General features: G+C 38.7%; 1 protein-coding gene across 1 annotated transcript in view; it reads right to left on the bottom strand.

The window, feature by feature from the left end:
- Nucleotides 1-401: 401 nt before the first annotated feature.
- Nucleotides 402-19,407, bottom strand: part of ARFGEF3 (ARFGEF family member 3) — a 181,449-nt gene continuing 162,443 nt past the window's right edge. Inside the window, exons 26-34 of the mRNA XM_004368882.2 lie at nucleotides 18,456-18,600; nucleotides 14,711-14,839; nucleotides 11,913-12,089; nucleotides 10,289-10,403; nucleotides 9,003-9,105; nucleotides 8,589-8,720; nucleotides 6,989-7,110; nucleotides 4,536-5,745; nucleotides 402-2,568 (exon numbers count right to left, since the gene is read on the bottom strand). Coding sequence (XP_004368939.1) covers nucleotides 2,377-2,568; nucleotides 4,536-5,745; nucleotides 6,989-7,110; nucleotides 8,589-8,720; nucleotides 9,003-9,105; nucleotides 10,289-10,403; nucleotides 11,913-12,089; nucleotides 14,711-14,839; nucleotides 18,456-18,600 — 2,325 coding nt within the window. The 3' untranslated portion in view covers nucleotides 402-2,376. The remainder of the gene's footprint in view (nucleotides 2,569-4,535; nucleotides 5,746-6,988; nucleotides 7,111-8,588; nucleotides 8,721-9,002; nucleotides 9,106-10,288; nucleotides 10,404-11,912; nucleotides 12,090-14,710; nucleotides 14,840-18,455; nucleotides 18,601-19,407) is intronic.

Below are 19,407 nucleotides of genomic sequence, written 5' to 3' on the forward strand. Positions count from 1 at the left end.
GGGCCTCTGGGAGTGGGCTATAGAAAAGATGATGGGATGTTACCAACACCTCTTACAAAATTGTAGGTAAAAAGGTATACAAACTTCCTCATCTTTTTATTCTTGGGTCCCATAATCAGGCTAGTACTAGAGCAGTGTTTGGCACAGCACGGGGTAAACCTGGTTTCATGAACTAGCCTCCGATCTATAATACAGAAGTGGGAAAATGAATTGATTTCTAAACAACTAATATACTTCTGGAACATAAAATACATAACTTGAGAGGGGCTTCCTTTGATTACTTTATAAACAGTTGCTACGTATAAACATTTCCTAAGTACTCTGATTCTATAATCTGTTTTACTGAAGCCCCCCCCCACCCCCCGCTCCCCATAAAATGTGGAGCTGAACCATGTAGTTACAAAAAGAAGTAAATAAAACAGCCATATGGCTGGCTGCTTTTATTAAAAAAAAAGTATCAACCCAACTTTCAATTCCACTTACAAAGTATAAAAATTCAAAAGTATAGGAAAAAGCTCACTGCTATCCCGAGAACTGATTGCCTGTTAGATCAAAGAGTTGAAGATCTGCTTCTAAACTTGAATGATTGAGGAGTGAAAACTGAAGGCAAAGAGAATGTTTTGTGGAACTGGAAAAATGTCTTCTAGATTCTGTGGTGACCTCTAGATGGCACACTGAGCGATAAGGTTCTTCCTTTTAGACCGCCTAAGTAAATCAGGGAACTGTGCCTTCCTCTTAACTAGCTAGCTAGCTACCTATTCCGAAGGCAAAGTATGCAAACACTGGGCCTGAAGAAACCTCAATTTTAAATCCTTTCAATACTGAAGAGTTGATGTTTTATCTTTAAAGGATAACATATTTGATTATGAATACATTTTTAGGGGCTGGGGAAATTATATGCCTTAGCATCTAACTCTGCTATCTATAATATATATGAGTAGGCTTGACTGAGGAGTTTTAATCATTATTAGAGTTGAAGTAATCATTATTAGAGTTTAAGAAATATATACTGTAAATAATAAGAAAAATGTTCCAAATTTATTTTCTAGTAATTAGGGAAAGAAACATTTTTAACAGCCTTATGTTCACTAACATACTGGTCTGAATAAAAAGATCTCAAACATAGGGTAAAATTTACTTAATTAAAAAAAATTATTTTTCTAAATTTCATTCTCTGTCCCCTTTAGTTTTATTTTCTTAGACTAGAGCTTGTATAACTGACACCATAATTTCATAATAATTGTATGATATTTATAATGAAATCTGCCAGTTTCTTAAATCAAGATTTAAAATGATTTTATCATAATCTCCTTCCTCACCCCTTCTAGCTGTCCTCCCTACCTTACACTTCCTGCCCCCTATTCCCTGAGAAGTCAGCTCACTGGATGGAGGACTCTGAGTTCCTTTCCTCCAAGGGTACTGATATAAAATGAGTTGCTTTTTTTTAATGTTTTGTTTTCTTAAAAACTAAATGTTGTACCTTATGTTCAGATATCTGTGGGGCATAGAAATGTCTGTGCAACAAGGGGCTAAGGCACCATTTCTTCTTTCCTTTCCTGGTTTGTCTTGGGAGCAGAAGCAAAAAGACTAATGGGACAGCAGGTGGCTGGTCAGTTTGACGTCTATTGGCAAAATATATTTATTAGCCAATATCACTGGGGACTCTGTGTCAAAGACCTCCATGCCACAGATTTAAACTCTGCCAGGAAAGAAGTTTCTTCCTCTAGAAATAGGGAAATTAAAGGCACAACAGTACCTTACATGGGAAGTTGGTATATGCCAACCTGAGAAGCTTGATGATAACTTAAGAATAATTCTGAAATGTTCTGGAATATTTTGCAGCAAAAGTCATCCCTTTCTTGTTACACCGAAGACTATAATTTTGCAGCTGCTTTCTTTCTTCCCCACCAAGCCTATAGTCATAATCCAAATCTTCCTCTAATGTCTGAGTATTTACACATCAGCTTGACTTACCAGCAGATATTTCCATATCAAATTGCATTTATTTTTAAAATGGTGGATCAAAGGAGTAGTCCTTGAAATTGACCCATCTGGGGACAATGCAAGCAAACACACTGGGAAATAAACTTCAAGATTTAAAAAGATGTGTCAAGGAAGGGAGTCTCTTCTGAAATAATGTACAAAATCAGAGTATCATTTGTGTCATCTAGATACCACCTCAGTATCCAAAGGGCCCCAATGCTGATTAGTTAGGGAATAGCTAGAAAGGATGTTTTTTTTTTTACATTAGGGACCATTGTTCTCTGAGACACTAGTTTAAACGGGGCTGGTGGTGGGGAAAATGATATCATTTGGGTTAGCAGGCATACTCTAACCCTTGCTATTTTATTTCCTTGGGAATGGAATATGCATCTTCTACACAATGATGTCATATACACGGCCCACTCTGCCCAGCCATTCTCTCACAGCCTGGCGGACTCTGATGTCGGTCACGTGACAGGTCAGCTGACTGATGCATGGGAACACTGCTGGCTGGAGGGCGGTGAAGGTCTGGTCTGGAAGGATCTGAATCTGATTGAGAACTGTTAGCACCATGTTGGTCCATGCCTAAAAGAAAAGGATTTAAGAGAATTAGCAGCTTTCTCCCATGGTTTCATTGGAACTCTCAGGTGTGGCTATGTCCTGCCAATCTGTTAATAGGTTTTCTCAGGCTTTAGGCTGCAATAAATTAGTCTCTCCTAATTTGATATGCTGATAATAAACTGTCCTTTTAAATTCACATAAAGATGGGCAGAGGCACAGATAACATTAAAACCAAAAACCAAGCCAGTTGCTGTAGAGTCAATTCTGACTCATGGCAACCCTGTGTGTTGCAGAGTAGAACTGTGCTCCACAAGGTTTTCATGGCTGTGACCTTTTGGAAGCAGGTTATCAGATCTGCTGAGGTGCCTCTGGGTGGGTTTGAACTGTTTACCTTTCAGTTAGTAGCTGAGCGTGTAACTGTTTATGCCACCCAGGGACTCCACGTTTAATATCAGAAATACCTTATTTTCAGCTTTCACAAACTTCTTTAAAATCTTACTTATTCCTTAAACTAAAAAAAAAAACCACCAAAAAAACCTCTCGTCTTCTCATAATGAGATTTCCATAGGCCACAATAATTTAAACCAACTGTGTCTATAATGCCTAGATAACCTGGAATATAAACCCATACCCCTTGCCATCGAGTCGATTCCGAGTCATGGCGACCCTACAGGACAGAGTAGCACTGCCCCCCATAGGGTTTCCAAGGAGCAGCTAGTGGATTCAAACTACTGAGCTTTTAGTTAGCAACCAAGCTCTGTAACCACTTCGCCACCAGGGCTCCAATTTTGGAGCTTTTCCATAACTTGCAATATACATGCTATAATTTAGGATAACTTTAAAAATCATAAGCCAAATCCCGAGGCATGAAAAAGCAATTAAGATTCATGAGTTGCCTAAAAGGTTGTCTGTTAAAAAATACCATACATCTCAGTTTGACTGGATACTTTCAAAACTGTAGTCTAAGATGATTTAAAACTGTAGTCTAAGATGATTTTTGTGGATACTGAATTACAGAGTTTAGTTCTAAGTTTAAGATAGTTCAAAGGAAAATAAAGCATCTTGCAGAAATGACTAATTCCAATTTATGTTTAAGAATTCCTACATAGGTTTATAGAAACCAGTGGCTCCACATCTTCTAACTTGTTATGCCTGGGACACGGGTCTACAATTTAAGATAAACATTCAGATTATTTTTAAATGCCTTTCCCCTAGATTCCTTTGTTTCTCTTTCTTCTATCTCATCTCAAACTCATTTTTGATGTACCATAGAATTAAAAAATTAAATATATTAAATATATTAAGGAACAGGTATACTCAAAGCCCTCTGAAGAATGAGAATGTTTTATGTGCCTGGAATGGGTTAGAAAAACTTGAGATGACAATAATTCATTGGTATAACTACACCATAATGCTTCCTAACTATAGAAAATGACAAACTAAGGGCTTAATTCCAGTTAAATGTCCATCAATTTTATAAGCTTCAGCTTATTTACATAGGTGGTTTCCTAATTTTTATAAGGTCCTTGGATGGTGCAAAAGGTTGGTGGTTTGAATCCACCCAGACATACCACAGAAAAAAGGCCTGTGATCTACTTTTATAAGAATTCAGTCAAGAAAACCCTATGAAGTGCAGTTCTATTCTGACACACGTGGTGTTGCCATGAGTCAGAATCAGAATCAACTCGATGGCAGATGGCAACAGGTTTCCCTAATTCTCAATAGTACATGTTACAAAGCATACACAGAGTGCCTGAAAGCATTGGAGAATGTAATTTCAGTTTCATACTGATATGGCAACACAGATCCTGCATCTTAGGTCAGGCAATCATCTTACTTTGGGGTAAATGACTCCCATATTGGCTTGTATCAAATTTTAGAATGTGTATCAATGCTTTGTAAGGGTAAAGATGTCTGTTATTTGAAAACCAGCTTCATGCCTCCATTTCTAGCCACTTCCTCCCTACAGCCCCTGCGCAGCAGGAACGTACCTGGATCTGTGCTTCCGCGTCTCTCACAGACACACTCAGAGAACTCCCTGTGGAGCCCGAGCGGGGCCTCTTCTCCTGCCGCAGGAGCTCAGGGCCTGCACTGAGGGAATGCCGCATCTGACCTTGGTCCATCAAGTGCTGGGGCCGCTGAAGCAGTGGGGAGCCCTGGCCCCTTGAACCCAGCGGCTCTCCCTTCTTATCCACTTTGACCTCTTTGGTGAATGTGGGCAGGTTGTGCTGCTGTTTCCTCTTTTTGTACTCAGTCATCAACTTTGAGATGGTTTTGTCGGCTGCCATGGTGTAGATCTTGTTGCCAGCATTCTCCCACCACTCCTTCTTCTGGCTGGGGTCCTTCTTCTCCACTTTGGGATTTGAGGGCAGCATGTCCCCACTGCCTCCCCTCAGACTCTCATTGACGTGATCTCGAGTTTGACTTCGGTCATCCTCAGAAGGTGTATCTTTCCCAGAGAAGCCCCCCGTGGATGGAGTGGATGACTCTGACTGGAAGGAGGGAAGGATGAAGAACGGGTCAGTCTTGAAGACAGGCGGCTCTTCCATACTGTTTTCCAGGTCCAAATGCATCTGGATGTAGTTGTTGCACAGCTCCATGCATAGCTTGTGAAGCCTCTTGACCAGCCACACCCAGTCTGCATTGCTGATAGGCTGGACACTTAGAGAGGGCATCCTTGCCCTCCACTGCCTCTTTTCCTTGCCCCTTGGGGGGCTGACCTGGGCAGTTTCCTCAAAAATGTCTTCATCTTCTGATGAGCACTGCTGGGAAGAATCTGTGCTTCTCTCATCATCCTCAAAAAGGACCTTCTTCACTTGCTCGGCAGTAATGGTCTCTTGATTGGTGAGGACAGCACACACCAATGCATGGAAATAAATGTTAAAACTCATGGCAGACTGGCGGTAGAGGTTGGCCGCGCCCCCAATGCCTGACACCTTCTTCAGCAGGCACTTCAACCCCGGGCTGGTGTCAAACTCTCTGGCTGTCCTGTATGAGTCCAGCAGCAGGTCAAATATGACCGCTAAGTTCTGCATGGAGATGTACCTGAGGAAGCCTGCCAGCTTGCTCTCTGGCACCTGGATCGTCTTCTCCTCTCCAGGAGAGGGGCCTTTGACAAACTCTTCTAACAAAATGTCATATAGGTTCTGGAGTAACACTTGATGAGATAGTAAGCTCACCACAATTTCCCTGAAGGAAACACTTCAAATGAAAAGAACACGGTTGATTAGTAGCCTTCTGCCTTGTATTAGTTACTTGACAGTGATTCAGACCATTACACATGTCAGAATACAGGTCATCCTGTATTCTAATGTCTTCCTTAAAAAAGCACAAACCTCTTGAGGCATTATATGGTAACATTTTAATAGAACTCCTGACACTTTTTAAATTTCAGGAGCTGTAGAATTAAATATGATACTGAATCAACAATTACCAAGTCTTAGTAATACATTAAAAAAACATCAGATCAAAAGAGTAACAATTCCTGTGGAGCTCTATTAATTTCAATTTTCCTTTTTCCAACCCTTTACCCTTTCTTCTTAGAAATCTTATTGTAGTCTGGCTTTGCAGAGACCAAACTACACTTAGACTCCTCACTTATTGACTAGCTTGTTATCAGACATTTTGCATTTACGACAACAGTAAAAAATCTACTGCCCGACTATTTTGCACATTAATGATGTATGTCTGGCTGAGGTGTGAGGCTAGAGTAACGCTGACTGTGTACGGTTATGTGTCAACTTGGCTGGACCATGATTCTTAGTGGTTTGGAGGTTATGTAATGATGCAGTCATCCTCCATTTTCTCATAACGCCAATTTTTTGCATAACAACCTGGTCTTTGGAACCTAACCATGTCAGTAAGTGAGAAGTGGGTGTATCTACCCATGGTACTTTGCATATAATGGGAAAGTTCTGTTATTCCAGCTTTAACTCTAGGAACAACGTTTTTCCGGCAGAATGGTAGTACAGTGAACCTGTGAGAGCCAGAACTCAACTGCCTTGTTTTTCCAGGTCTTGCAAGTTTTCCGCCTTTGACATGGTGCAGTCTTACCACTTTTCTGTCACTCCTTTTAGTGGAAAATATTTGAGTTTTCCTTCCCTGACAGGTTTCCACCTTACACAGGTTCCACCTTTCGCAGGTTTTACTGTATTTAAAAATGTAAGTTTCTTGTGGCAGGGCACAGATATTTTGGTTTCCTGACAGCTGTATTGTTTCTGGAGCAGTTTATGTATTTCTTAAAGAAATAATCTGAATCCAACCTCAAATTACAATATGTGTAAAATGTAGGAAAATTTGGTTAAAAGGCCTAAAGTTTTTTTTGTGAAAACCTTTGCTAAATGATACCCCAAATGTTTTTAGTAGTTTTGGCCTAAGCTTGGATTACAGTGAGTAAAAGTTGGGAATAATAAAGCTCCTTCCGTGACTAAGCTTAGCGGCTTACCTTTTCTTGGTGTGTCCATTAGCTTTCTCATCGGGAGGCAGCTCAATGATGAGCTGACAGGACTGAGCATGATCAAAGTTGTTTGGAGTCTTTGGTGAGCACTGGGTGTCCAGCATAAACACCTGGATGGACACACAAAGGTACAGTTCAGAAGTCCCTGGTCCTTGACCTGAATTCACCGGGATTAGCTGGGTGGCCTTGAGCAAGCAGCTTACTCTCTTTACCAGTTTCCTCATCTATAACATGGGGATGATGGTGGCTTCCTTCCTGGTACATTTGTTGAGAATTAAATGAGTTAATATGTGTGTATTACAAATGCAAAGCATTAGAACAGAGGAGTAAATACTCCATACATGTTAGCTGCTGACACTAATAGCACTACTATTCCTATCACAGGACAATTCACTACACCCCAAATAGCAAGTACTGACATTTAATATTAATTAAGAGTACATAAAGAGGTGCTCTGTAAAGTTCTCTGATTTTGACTTGTTTGTTATCATGTTATATGCAACACAGGAGTAAGAAATTAAGACTTCTTCTACCAGACTATGAGAGATGTGACTAAGAAAAATAGTAACCATTTTTAGAATATCTGATCCAAATGATTTCATTTTACATGATTTACCTTTACTGCTTCCTTTTGGAAACACTGTATTAGTTTTTTTTTTTTTTAAGGAACTTTCTTTCAAATCTTGTAAGAATTATCAGATTATTTAATACTGGGTTATTTTAATCATGAATATAGGAGGAGGTTTTGGGACTGAAGAAGAAACAGAGAACTACTAAGAAGTGAAAGATTCAATAAATGTTTTTCTGCTGTTCTCCATTAATGATCCATTTCAGAAGGGGATTCCATTGGCATTTTAATATTCTGTGTGGTGTGATGTAGTTGAAAAGACTACTGTATGCACATATGGAAATTATCTGGCCAGGTGCAATGGCTTCCTATTTACAGAAGCTATCACTTTGGAGGATCATCCTCTTGGTTTCTGTGTTCTAGTTACTAGTCATACTTATTTTGCTTCTCTATGCCTTGCTCTAGTAATACACAGGTAAATATACAGAATGTGTTCTGAGCTCACAACCAACTTTGGTGACTTCTTACATGTGTCTCAAGAAGAAAAAGTCATTGGTACATGGTAATTTCTTCATGGGGGGATAAATTTTAATTTTATAATCAGTTACAGTCAATTGTGAATGTATGATATGATCATTCAAATTTATTAAGCAGCTTTTAAATGTTAAGTTCTGTGCTTAATCAGTTTGCTATCCGTAAGTGCTCATAGTCTAGTGGTAACATTAATATTTAAGCAAATCATTATAAGGACTGTAAGCAAGAGGCTGCAAGAAGAATTCGATCTGGGCCCTTGGAGTTTGCAACAAGCATGTGATGGTGGACAGAAAAGAACTATTGACTGGGTTAAAGTCATTCCTGGTGAGGAAACGGTACTGGCAAGAGTTTAGAGGCAGGAAGGGTATGTCCCTAAGAGAATAAAAGGCTGGTTGGTGATGCAAGACCTTTAGGAAAGATTCATAGCAGGTATGTCAAGCTTCTGGAGCCCCTGAGAATCCCTGACATCCAAAGCCCCAACCTTACCTGCTGAGCCATGGCTCGGATGCGCCAGTACTCTGCCTCGGCACTGGGGGAGGAGGAGGGGGCTGCCACCCGCACCTGGCAGCCTTCCCCACTGAAGCTTTCGGTGCCGCTGTGGAAGCAGCCCAGCAGGTCCTAAAGAGAAACACAGCAGATGTTTGCTAGGGGTATCTGGGTTCAAGGCACCAGGCTCTATCTTGGATCTAACACTGTCAAATAAAACAGCAAATGTCAATAGACAGTGTTGACTAGGACAAAAGTACTAACCCAGCAACTTCTTCCTCAACACCTGCCAGATTTCAAGTGAGACTGTCTGCTTTGAGGAGGAAGGCAGAATCCAGTTACTCAATGTGAGGAAGCACCAGGGAGCTAAGGAAGATAAAGACCTGCTCCAGCTCTCTCCTCAGAGCAGTTTACCTTCACTGGCTTGAGGGTGGCAGAGAAGGCCTCCTGCAGGGCACAGCACGCAAGTCTCCACATTTCCTCAGTGAACACCGGCCCGGCTGTCACAAGAACATACCTGCCCAGGGAAAACAAGGAGGTAAATCTTGAATCCAAGTAGATCCTTACAGACTTATGCAGAGATTTACTCCCTAGTGTCCTGACAAGTCTTTCTTGCCTCATCACTCTTCCTCAGTCCATCTGGTATTTCAATTGTCAAGTTTCCTAAGCCATTACAATATAAAAATATTAGTGGCTTCCATTACAAATGTGCCAGCATTTAAACTTATAGGTAAGACTGTATATATTCTGTAGCAATTTTTCCTTCTAGCCCCATTTTCCACAAAACCAAAAAAAAATAAAAAACCTCCACTGCCATCAAGTTGATTCTGACTCAGTGACCGTACAGGACAGAAAGTAGGACTGCCCCAGAGGGTTTCCAAGGCTGTAATCTTTACTGAAGCAGACTGCTACATCTTTCTCTCGTGGAGTGTCTGGTGAGTTCGAACCTTTTGGTTGGCAGATGAGCACTTTAACCACTGTGCTCCTAGGGCTCCTTCCATTTTCCACAACTCCTCCACAACTATCAAACAAATAAAACAGCAACAAGAAACCCTATTGTTTTCACCTATAATTTACCTCCGTGCATTTGTTCATGCTGTTCTCTTGCTTGGAAAGCCCCCACCTACCAAAATCTGACCCACCTTAGGAGATCTGACCAAGTGTCACTTCAGTGAAGCCCTTCCTGATCATCCTATGCCCCTGGCCTCCTGTGCTTTCTTGGCATTTATTAGTTACTCCTTACTGTTAGAGAGAGTCACATGAAAAAATCCTGTTATGTCTTTCCGAATAGACTATACGCTCATTTAGAGTAGGGACCTTGGTTTACATCACTTTCTATGCACCACAGTACCTTGCATAATGCCTTAAACAGTCTTTGCAGACAACACTGAAAGAGTTATTAGAACAGAGACATTTTTACTTATAAAACCCATTGCTATCAAGTCATTGAGTCAATTCTGACTCGTGACCCTACAGGACAGAGTAGAACTGCCCCAGAGGGTTTCCAAGGCTGTAAATCTTTATGGAAGCAGACTGCCACATCTTTCTTCTCTCACAGAATGGCTGGTGGGTTCAAACCACTGACCTTTCGGTTAGCAGCCAAGCACTTAACTACTGCGCCACCCAGCACCTCTTTAATTCCCATGGATTTCATAATGAAAATTCCAATTCTGTGGAGCACCAAGGAACATTTTTCTCACCTAATACAGGAGCAGCCCACTCTGGAGATGGTTTCTGTGGGCTTGGCCACACACGCTACCAGTAATTCAAAGAGGTCCTTCAGCATGGTATTGATCATACTCTCATACCTGATGTCTAAAAGAAAAAGTAAAATCAAGATTTCACTCAACTATTGTAAAGCAACAGATTGAAATGGCCATCTATAGCAAAAGAGGAAACTCTAGTGATAAGTATATACATATGTGAGAAAAAGAAAGAACAATGGGGAAAAAATGGCTATACCAAAAAACAAACCAAACAATTTTCTTGGATGAAACAAGCTGAAATTAGATAAAAATCCATTTCTAGATACATCAAGGTGAAATATGCGGAATACTTTTATGTGTTGATGTATGTTTTTCAAAGTTAAGTATATAATTTAAGCAGAATAGAACATATATAACCTGAATACCAGCTAGTAAATCTAAATTCTAAAAATGTATACTGTTATTACTTCTGCTACCTGGATTAAATGCTTTAAAAAAAAAAAAAAAGACTTTAGTCCTTACATTTCTTGAACCTTGTTAATCTGGCTTCAGTCTGCATACTATTACCAGGCTAAAGAAAATAAGACTCTAAAACCACATTCTGTTTGCCCAATTCAAGGGATACATCTGCATTCTCTTCCTCAAACTTCTTGTGATGCCACAGAACCAACGTCAGTGGAATCCTCTAAGGTCCCATGCTAGGCAAGAACATATACCCTTAGGTTTACAGCTACCACTGACAAGTGGAAACCACCACCTGTTTTCTTTCTCAATGAGTGTTCTTTTTGCAGTGCAATCTGTCCTTACTGGACTTAGCAGAGAGATACAGTTTCTTACCTTTTCTTTTTGTCTCTCCCTTGAGGGGTGGTCAACGTTCTCATTAGCTTTTCTAACCTCTCCAACAAGGGACTGTCTTTAACGCACATTCTCCCTTATACTTCTATATGCCTCTCCCTTTTATTTATCAACTGTGGTTCGCAGGGATGTTTCCTCTACTCCCAAACTTCCAGATTTCCCATGGCAGATCATGAGCAAGAATCACTATTTCACATATGTTTCTCCACTGGTACCACATATTTCCCCTGCCTCCATCTTCCTTTTCATCTGCTCACTTCAAAATACTATTTCACCCCATATTTTCATATCTTTCTCAAAGTGCCACAGATATGAAGAATCTTCTCTTCATCCCTAACCTGTGAGGTAATTTCTTGCCCATAATTGAAGTCTTTTCAAAAATCCTTCCTCTTCCATTTAACTTCCCCAAATAAACGACAACAGGATACAGCTCCTCACTAATCCTAACCTATAGGGATATTTCTTCTTTATTATATACTTGAACTTGCCTCCCCTCTCCTAATGCATAGATACCCTAAACCTGCTTATTACATATATATATAGGGAGAGAATATTCTGTTTGATTATTTTGTAGAAGACACATGGATATCAGTTTTCTCTTTGGAAGTCTGCTACTAGAAGGCTAGCATTGACCATGTAATTCTGTTTTAATATTTCCTAGGAGAAAAACCATGCACAGTTAGGTATTTACTAAGGACATTTAGACAATGATGCTGCCTACTAAAGAAATACTCAGAAGGAACTGCTCTGGCAAAATAGATACCTGAGTGTATAAAGCTTTGAATGTGTTCCACCACCAGCTCGCAGGACAGACCAATGGCGTGCTTGAAATTAGCAGAGGCCGCATCCCAGTAAGAATGGTCTTTGTGGCTACGACGAAGCCAAAGGGACATCACAGGAAGGAGAAGGTGAACAACTGCATAGATACCAAAGCCTGGTCCTGAAAAAGAAAAGTCAGCATCAGAATTGTGATCTCAGTAACAACCCTGTAATAAAAGGGCAGCTCTTTGCCATCATTTGGCATTGCCAATCTCTCTCAGAGGATCTTACCATTCTCTAAGAAGGAACAAGGAAAAAGAATTTATCACTTGTCATGGATTAAATTGTGTCCCCCCAAAATATCTGTCAACTTGGCTAGGCCATGATTTCCAGTATTGTGTGATTGTCCACCATTTTGTCATTTTATTTTTCTGTGTGTTGGAAATCCTATCTCTATGATGTTAATGAGAGATGGGATTAGCAGTAGTTATGTTAATCAGGAGGACTCAATCTACAAAATTAGGTTGTGTCTTAAGCCAATCTTCTTTCTCAAAAGAGAGAAGCGAGCAGAAAGACAGGAGGATCTCATACCACCAAGAAAGCAGTGCCAGGAGCAGACTGCGTCCTTCGGACTAAGGGTCCCTGCACTGAGAAGCTCCTCAACCAGGGAAAGATTGATGACAAGGACCTTCCCCCAGAGCTGACAGAGAGAGATAGCCTTCCCCTGGAGCTGATGCCCTGAATTTGGACTTCTAGCCTACTAGACTGTGAAAGAAGAAACTTCTGTTTGTTGAAGCCATCTGCTTGTGATATTTGTTACAGCAGCCCTAGATGACTAAGACATCATATATTCTCCAATATATGCTCTTCAGTGGCATTCTTCTTTTTTGTTTTTGCATGATTTTAGTTATACAAGTAATGCATGGATACATTCTTAAAAAAAATTCAAATAATACTGATAAAAGTATTAAGCATCACTTGATCAATTCCTAGTCCCCAGATGTAAATACAGCATGGTACATATACACAGGTATGTATATGTATGTAAAAAATAACTTTTAAAATGTAAACGCATACATCTATATGAAACAGAGATACAGGGTTTTAAGTGTTTTTTTATTTTACATAAATGGGATACTGTAAACATTAGTCTGAAGTTTGACTTTTTTCACTTAACAATATGTGTTAGAAATCACTCTATGTCATCAAATTCAGATAGTCTTCATTTTTATTGCCACAATTTATCCATTCCTTTAGTGATGGACACTTAAGATGTTTCTAATTTTTGCTTTATAGACAATGCTATAATAAAAACTTTGTACTTCGAAGGTGTGCTTTTTGGAATAAACATGGAAACTACATGAACATAATTAAAAAAAAAAATTCACCCATAATACCTACAGAGGTAATCATATAACTTTTGAAAGCACATATATGTTGCATGTGTATTTTTTTTAAATGCATAAATTTTCCTGCAGTTGTGATTGTACTCCATAATACATATACTTTAACAATACCTTGTAAATAATTATTCACGTTATTAAATATTCTTTAAAAATATTAAATCTCATGCCTGCATAATATGTACGTGATTTTAACATAATTTGCTTTACATTTAGGGTGTGTATAATTTTTTTGGTATTCAAGATGTTTCTGTGAACATCCTTATATGTACATTTTTGTCCGCATTACCATTAATCTCCTTAGATGATAGATTCCTAAGAGTAGAATTATTAAATGCTCTTGTACACATTTTGTGGCAATAAATGTAAAAGGAGATGGTACTTATCAGTAAGACAGACTTAGAATTAATTCTATAAAACATCTGCTTATTCTTAGATGGAAGGCTTTTTTAAGTTGCAGGAGTAGCTATGGTGGTTTTTCTGAAAAAAAATTCTGACATCAAATAGCTAATATATAGAAAGGACTCAATGTCTCTACATTTTTAATGCTTCACTTCTAATTTTCCTGCAAAAGGTAACTGTATTTTAGAGCAGTATCAATATCAAGTCTTCATGAGTTTATAATAAATACAGAACTCTTCTCATTACTATATAGAATTAGCTAGTGGTTCCATCTGGGGTTCTGATTCTGTTAGTAAAAATTAAAATTTCTATAAAAGTGTCTCTTTGAGCTTGGAAAAATGAGATGAACAGCATGCACACTAGACTTGATTAACTCGGAAGAAGAAATAAATTCTAAGAGCAATTCTTTTCTAGTATTATGAGAGACTTAACTAGGTGATTACTAAAGGTCTTTTTCCAAATATAATCACCTATGTATGACCTTTATAGCAACAAGATATTGCTGCCTTTTTACCGCATATACTTTTGAGTGGTTTGGTTATTTCAGTGGTAGACCTGGGCAGGCCCTACAGACATCCTGGGGGCCAAGAGCATGTGACTGAGAGATCTGGCCAAGAAGGAAGACTGTAATCATAGAGTAAAACCAATTGGCTCATGGCGGCACTGATAACTCAGTCTTGGCTCAATTAACATGGGGCTCAAACTAACTGGCCACCACACAGTATCTGTAAATGGGCGGGCAGGAAGACATGCAAACAATACACCAAACCAAACCTGTTGTCGTCGAGTCAATTCCGACTCATAGTGACCAACAATACACTAGACATATCTTAAACCTAACTGCATCATGGCCTGTCAACAAACATTTATTGTGCATCTATTATATGTGAAACACTCTGCTAAATCGAGGATTGCAGCAGAAGAGATGGATGCTCACAGAAATACCTTCTTGAAAGTTACGCATATTAACAATTCACCAGAAGACAGAAATATTTACCAGGTATTTTGGTAACATCTCTCAACAGCTCAAAGAGTAAGTCCAAGGTTGGTGGTTGGTGCTGACGTGGGCAGTTGGATACAGCTGCTGTTAACTGCTCAAGTAAGATGATCCAGACTTCTATCAGACCTGGAATCCCCAAAACAGCCTCTATGAGATCTTAACATAATGAAGAACCATTGCAAGATCAAATTAAACAGCACATTTAACAGGGTTCTACACACTGTCAAGAGCTGTAAGGATGTGAGACATTACTCAGTAAGGTATCACTGAGTGCCTAGACACACGGGCAGATTATAATTTACATGTTCTGACAAAGTCAAGGGGAAAGATGCTAATATTATTTCAAGAAGATGGTGGTGTGGTATGTGAATTCTACTTTATTGAAATGACTGTCAGATTTCTTGGAAACTGATGATAGTAAAATAATAAAATATCCCTTTAGTTTCATAACCTTAGTCTATCTTCTGTTCTCTTCCTATTGCCCCATTTTTCCAATATCTATAAATCATTTTTTATGGTTTTTCATTCTTAAATTAGTTTTTATTGTTGTTGAAAATATACACAGCAATGCATATACCAATTCAACAGTTTCTACATGTACTTATCTACTGATTGCCATTGACTGACTCATGGTGACAATTCAGTGTCTTCCACTACATTCTTCAAATTGTGCAACCATTCTCACCTTCCTTTTCTGAATTGTTCTTCCTCCATTAACAAAAGCTCACTGCCCCCACCCAACCTTCCTATCTAATCTTTCAAGTTGCTGTTGTCAATTTGATCCCATATAGATAGTTCTTTAAAACAGCATAATGCTGAAGGCAGACATTCTTTACTAGTTAAGCTAAACTACTGTTTGGTTAAGTTAAACTACTACTTGGTTCAAAGAAGACATCAGGATAGTTTTGGTTTAAGGCTTAAAGATTATCTCAGGGCAACAGTTTCAGGGGTTTATCCAGCCTCAACGGCTCCAGAAAGTCCAGCCTCAATGGCTCCAGAAAGTCTGGAATCCATGAAAATTCTTAAATTCTGTTCCACATTTCCCCCTCCCCTTTTGATCAGGATTCATGTATAGAATATTTAATCAAAATGTTCAGTAATGGTAGCTGGGCACCATCCAGTTCTTCTGGCCATGGCGTAGAAGGCAGTTGTTCATGGAGGCAATTTGCCACGCTCTGTATCACTTTTGATTTACTTGTCCAAGTTTCAGTTTGCAATTATGGCACCCTCTCAATCCTGCATACATACAAACCACTGTCTGTATTGCTCACACGTAGAGAAATGATGTTTATAGCATCAAAAGGGATTGTTTTCCCAGAACAATACATTCACACCTCTCTCTTCTAAGAATTTCATTTTTAAAAATAAGATACTATTCATGCTGCATATTACTGGGTGAGAAGAAAAGCATGAAAATCTTTTTTTTTTTTTTTTTTTTTGGTCTAAGCAATTCTAGTTTTTTCATTTACTCAAGCACTGTATGAGCCAACATTCCTGTTCATCACTGCCTTCTGAAGTATGTGAACCAACAGCTCAAACAGCTGATGTAGAGAAGGGACTCAATTTCTCTAACTTCATATAAAAGGACCTGGAGTTAGGTGCAAAAACAGTCCACCCTACATTTTTATTTTAATCCTTGACTTCTAGTTTTCCTGCAAAAGGTAACTATTAGAAGATGGCAGCATAGTTTTTAAATATTTCCATTAAAAAAAAAAAACTTCCATTATTTTTTTTTAACATCCTGATTACAAGGAAGGCAAAACCAAAGCCCACAGACAAGCATACAATAAAATTAGATGACAGGAGAGTCTCATAAACACCAAAATATGAGCAGGTATGGACAATTACAGGAAATGCAGAGGGCAGAAAGATATTGAACATCATCACAGGTGTGCAACAAGAAAACTCCATAAGACAAAGGATCTCACTTTTTAAACAAAAGTGCAAGGATCTCACTTTTTAAACAAAAGTGCAAGGAAGAAAGAGACAGCGATGGAGAGGACAACCTACAGATTAAAAAAGAGTGAAGAGAAATCAACCAGTCACAAAGTATGGACCTCACGCGAATCTTGAAAATAAATTGACATAAGATAACTGGAAATACTAGCACTGACTAGATGTCTGATGCTATTTAAGAGTTATTATGAATGCTATTGTGATAATGATACTGTGGTTATCTTTAAAAAATACATACTGATATATTTACAGATGAAATGCTATGTTTGGAATTTGCTTTAAAATAATATGAAAAAGAGGACTATGGAGAGAGAGAGACATGATACAAGATCGGCCATAGGCTGGTCATAGTTGAAGCTGGGTGATGGGTACATAATGGTTCATCATACCATTCTGTCTATTTTGTATATGTTTGGAATTTCCATAGGAAAAACAAATTATTTGCCACTGAAAACCAGAGGAATAATATCTGAGAATGTGTCAATGGTGAGAATTGTTTTACTTTTATTCTTTTCTATGATCTAGCTATGTTTCATATATTATTACAACTTTAAAGCCCTCAATGAATTCATAATGTGGGAGAATTTAGGTAAGTGCTTGCCTGAACTTTATCCGTAATAAAATAGGCTTCCTAGGAAAAAAATGGATTAATGGGTTGTTTAGATGGAAAGGGGGATGTTCACCGTTACATACACAAACCATGTACAACTGTTTTAAAGAATGTATCACAGACAAGCAACATTAGCTTCTGTGCATAATTATCTGATTGGAAGTTTTAGATGCTACATAAAAATGATTTGTATGAGTTGGAATCAACTCGATAGCAACAAGTTTGATTTTTTATATAGTCGTTAAGATTAAAACTCTATTAGACAACATTTAGCCAATTTCCAATATTTTAAGATGTTCTCTACTTTAGATTTTTATTTCTAATTTTTCCTCACAACTGGTATAAAACAGTGAAATTTTACTGTTTATAACTCTTATAAAAAGAAGTAAATCTTCCTGCCACGCCTACAAATGAGTTTGTAACAGCAAAATAAACAAAAACCTCTCAACAAAGTCCTTTTGTAAGGGTCTGAAACAACCTAAGCTCAGAAACTAGGCCTGTTTAGCATGTGGTTTTCATTTGCAGATCTAGAACAGGACTGGGTCTTCTGAGACAGAAGGCAGCAAGCATGAACATCAGTTAAACCATCTGAAAATGATCAACAATAAAACCAAAGCCACTAGATTGAACTCTAATTCACAGGGGATTACATGGGACCTAATTTGAAACAAATTCTTTAAACTATTCTTTTAATGAGCCTCCATCTTCATCAGTCACAAATAGATTCTCTTTTCAGTAACAGCTTAATTTCCCTAGTCTCTTAACTAAATAGTCCTGCAGGAAATAATTATGTAATGATTGTGTTTTCTAAAAGGTATTGAAGACAATTATCAGCCAGTTTAAGTGCCAATGTATCAATGCAACCAACCGCATTCCAGATTGCTACATTCAAGTGAATTCAGAGTTTGAAATGTCATTTGGTAGAATCTGCAAATCGGCACTGGTTTTAGGTGCAGGCACCCATGTCAAATGGATGGGTTTGGATGGAGGCATCAATTGTAAAATGTTTTTGTAGAGTCCATCGAAACCTTAGTAGACTTGTGCTAACAGACCAATAGACAAGAACAACATAAGTGAATGATCATTCTTATGATATAAGCTACTTAACTCTTAGTTTAAGCTTCTGGAAATATGAACATAGCCAATAACCTGGGTTAGTCCAATCAATGAACTTACCAGTGTCGTCATCAAAATCGGACAGAACTGACTCAATTCCATCCTCACTGCTTGCTGACTGCTCCTGAAGTCTTCGAGGCAAGCTAGCAAGCCTCCCGCTCAGAAATATTGGCTTCAAGGGCATTTTGTAGATTTTGGCCAATAACTAAAAAAAAAAATCAAACCACAATTATGTATAGAAAAAAGCTGCACTCTGAGCATTAAAGACCGATAAAATTATACATCAGCAGTAGAAGGGAGATAGAAAACCAGAGAAACATCCAGTGAAAAATTTAAATTTGGTTGTCTGTGATGTGGATGCATAAGGTTGCTCACAAGAGGCAATTACCCCATAAAGCAGCTGAAATAACTTTCAGTGGTGACAAAAAAAGTAGAGGAAAAAAGATTCTTCAGTATTCCAATTACATCTGAGTTTTATCGATTTTTATAAACCTACCAAGGGAACCATGAAACATGTCCTGAATTTTTGCTTATGGGAAAAAGTGTTTTCTGGGCATCATTGAGAAGTGAGTCTATAGGCAAATGGGATACCACACTCTGATTTCCCTTCCCGATTCAACCTCTAAGGAAATGGGGGCAGGGGACGAGAGCCAGGGGGGAAATGGAGGCATCTACACGAATGGGACCAGTGGGAGCAATGAGGGGATCAGAAGCAGAGCTAATAGAGCAGCTGGGTTCTTTATTCCCTTCTCATTGCTAGAGCCCACGCCCCCATGGATCCCAGTTTGATCTGGGACAAACTCCCATGAGCTTTCTGAGTTAGGATTGTGCCCACCACGCTCGCACTGTTCTGGAAATCAGGGAAATGGTGGTGAGCGAGATGGACAAACTTCCTGTCCTTGTGGATCTAAACAGATGATAATCCTTTCACAAATAAATAAAATTTGACATAAATGTTATAAGAAAAATTGGTACTAGATAGAGTGACCAGGTATATAGTGACCAGGTATAT

This window comes from Trichechus manatus, unplaced genomic scaffold, assembly GCF_000243295.1.
Source record: "Trichechus manatus latirostris isolate Lorelei unplaced genomic scaffold, TriManLat1.0 scaffold00002, whole genome shotgun sequence".
Taxonomy (NCBI): domain Eukaryota; kingdom Metazoa; phylum Chordata; class Mammalia; order Sirenia; family Trichechidae; genus Trichechus; species Trichechus manatus.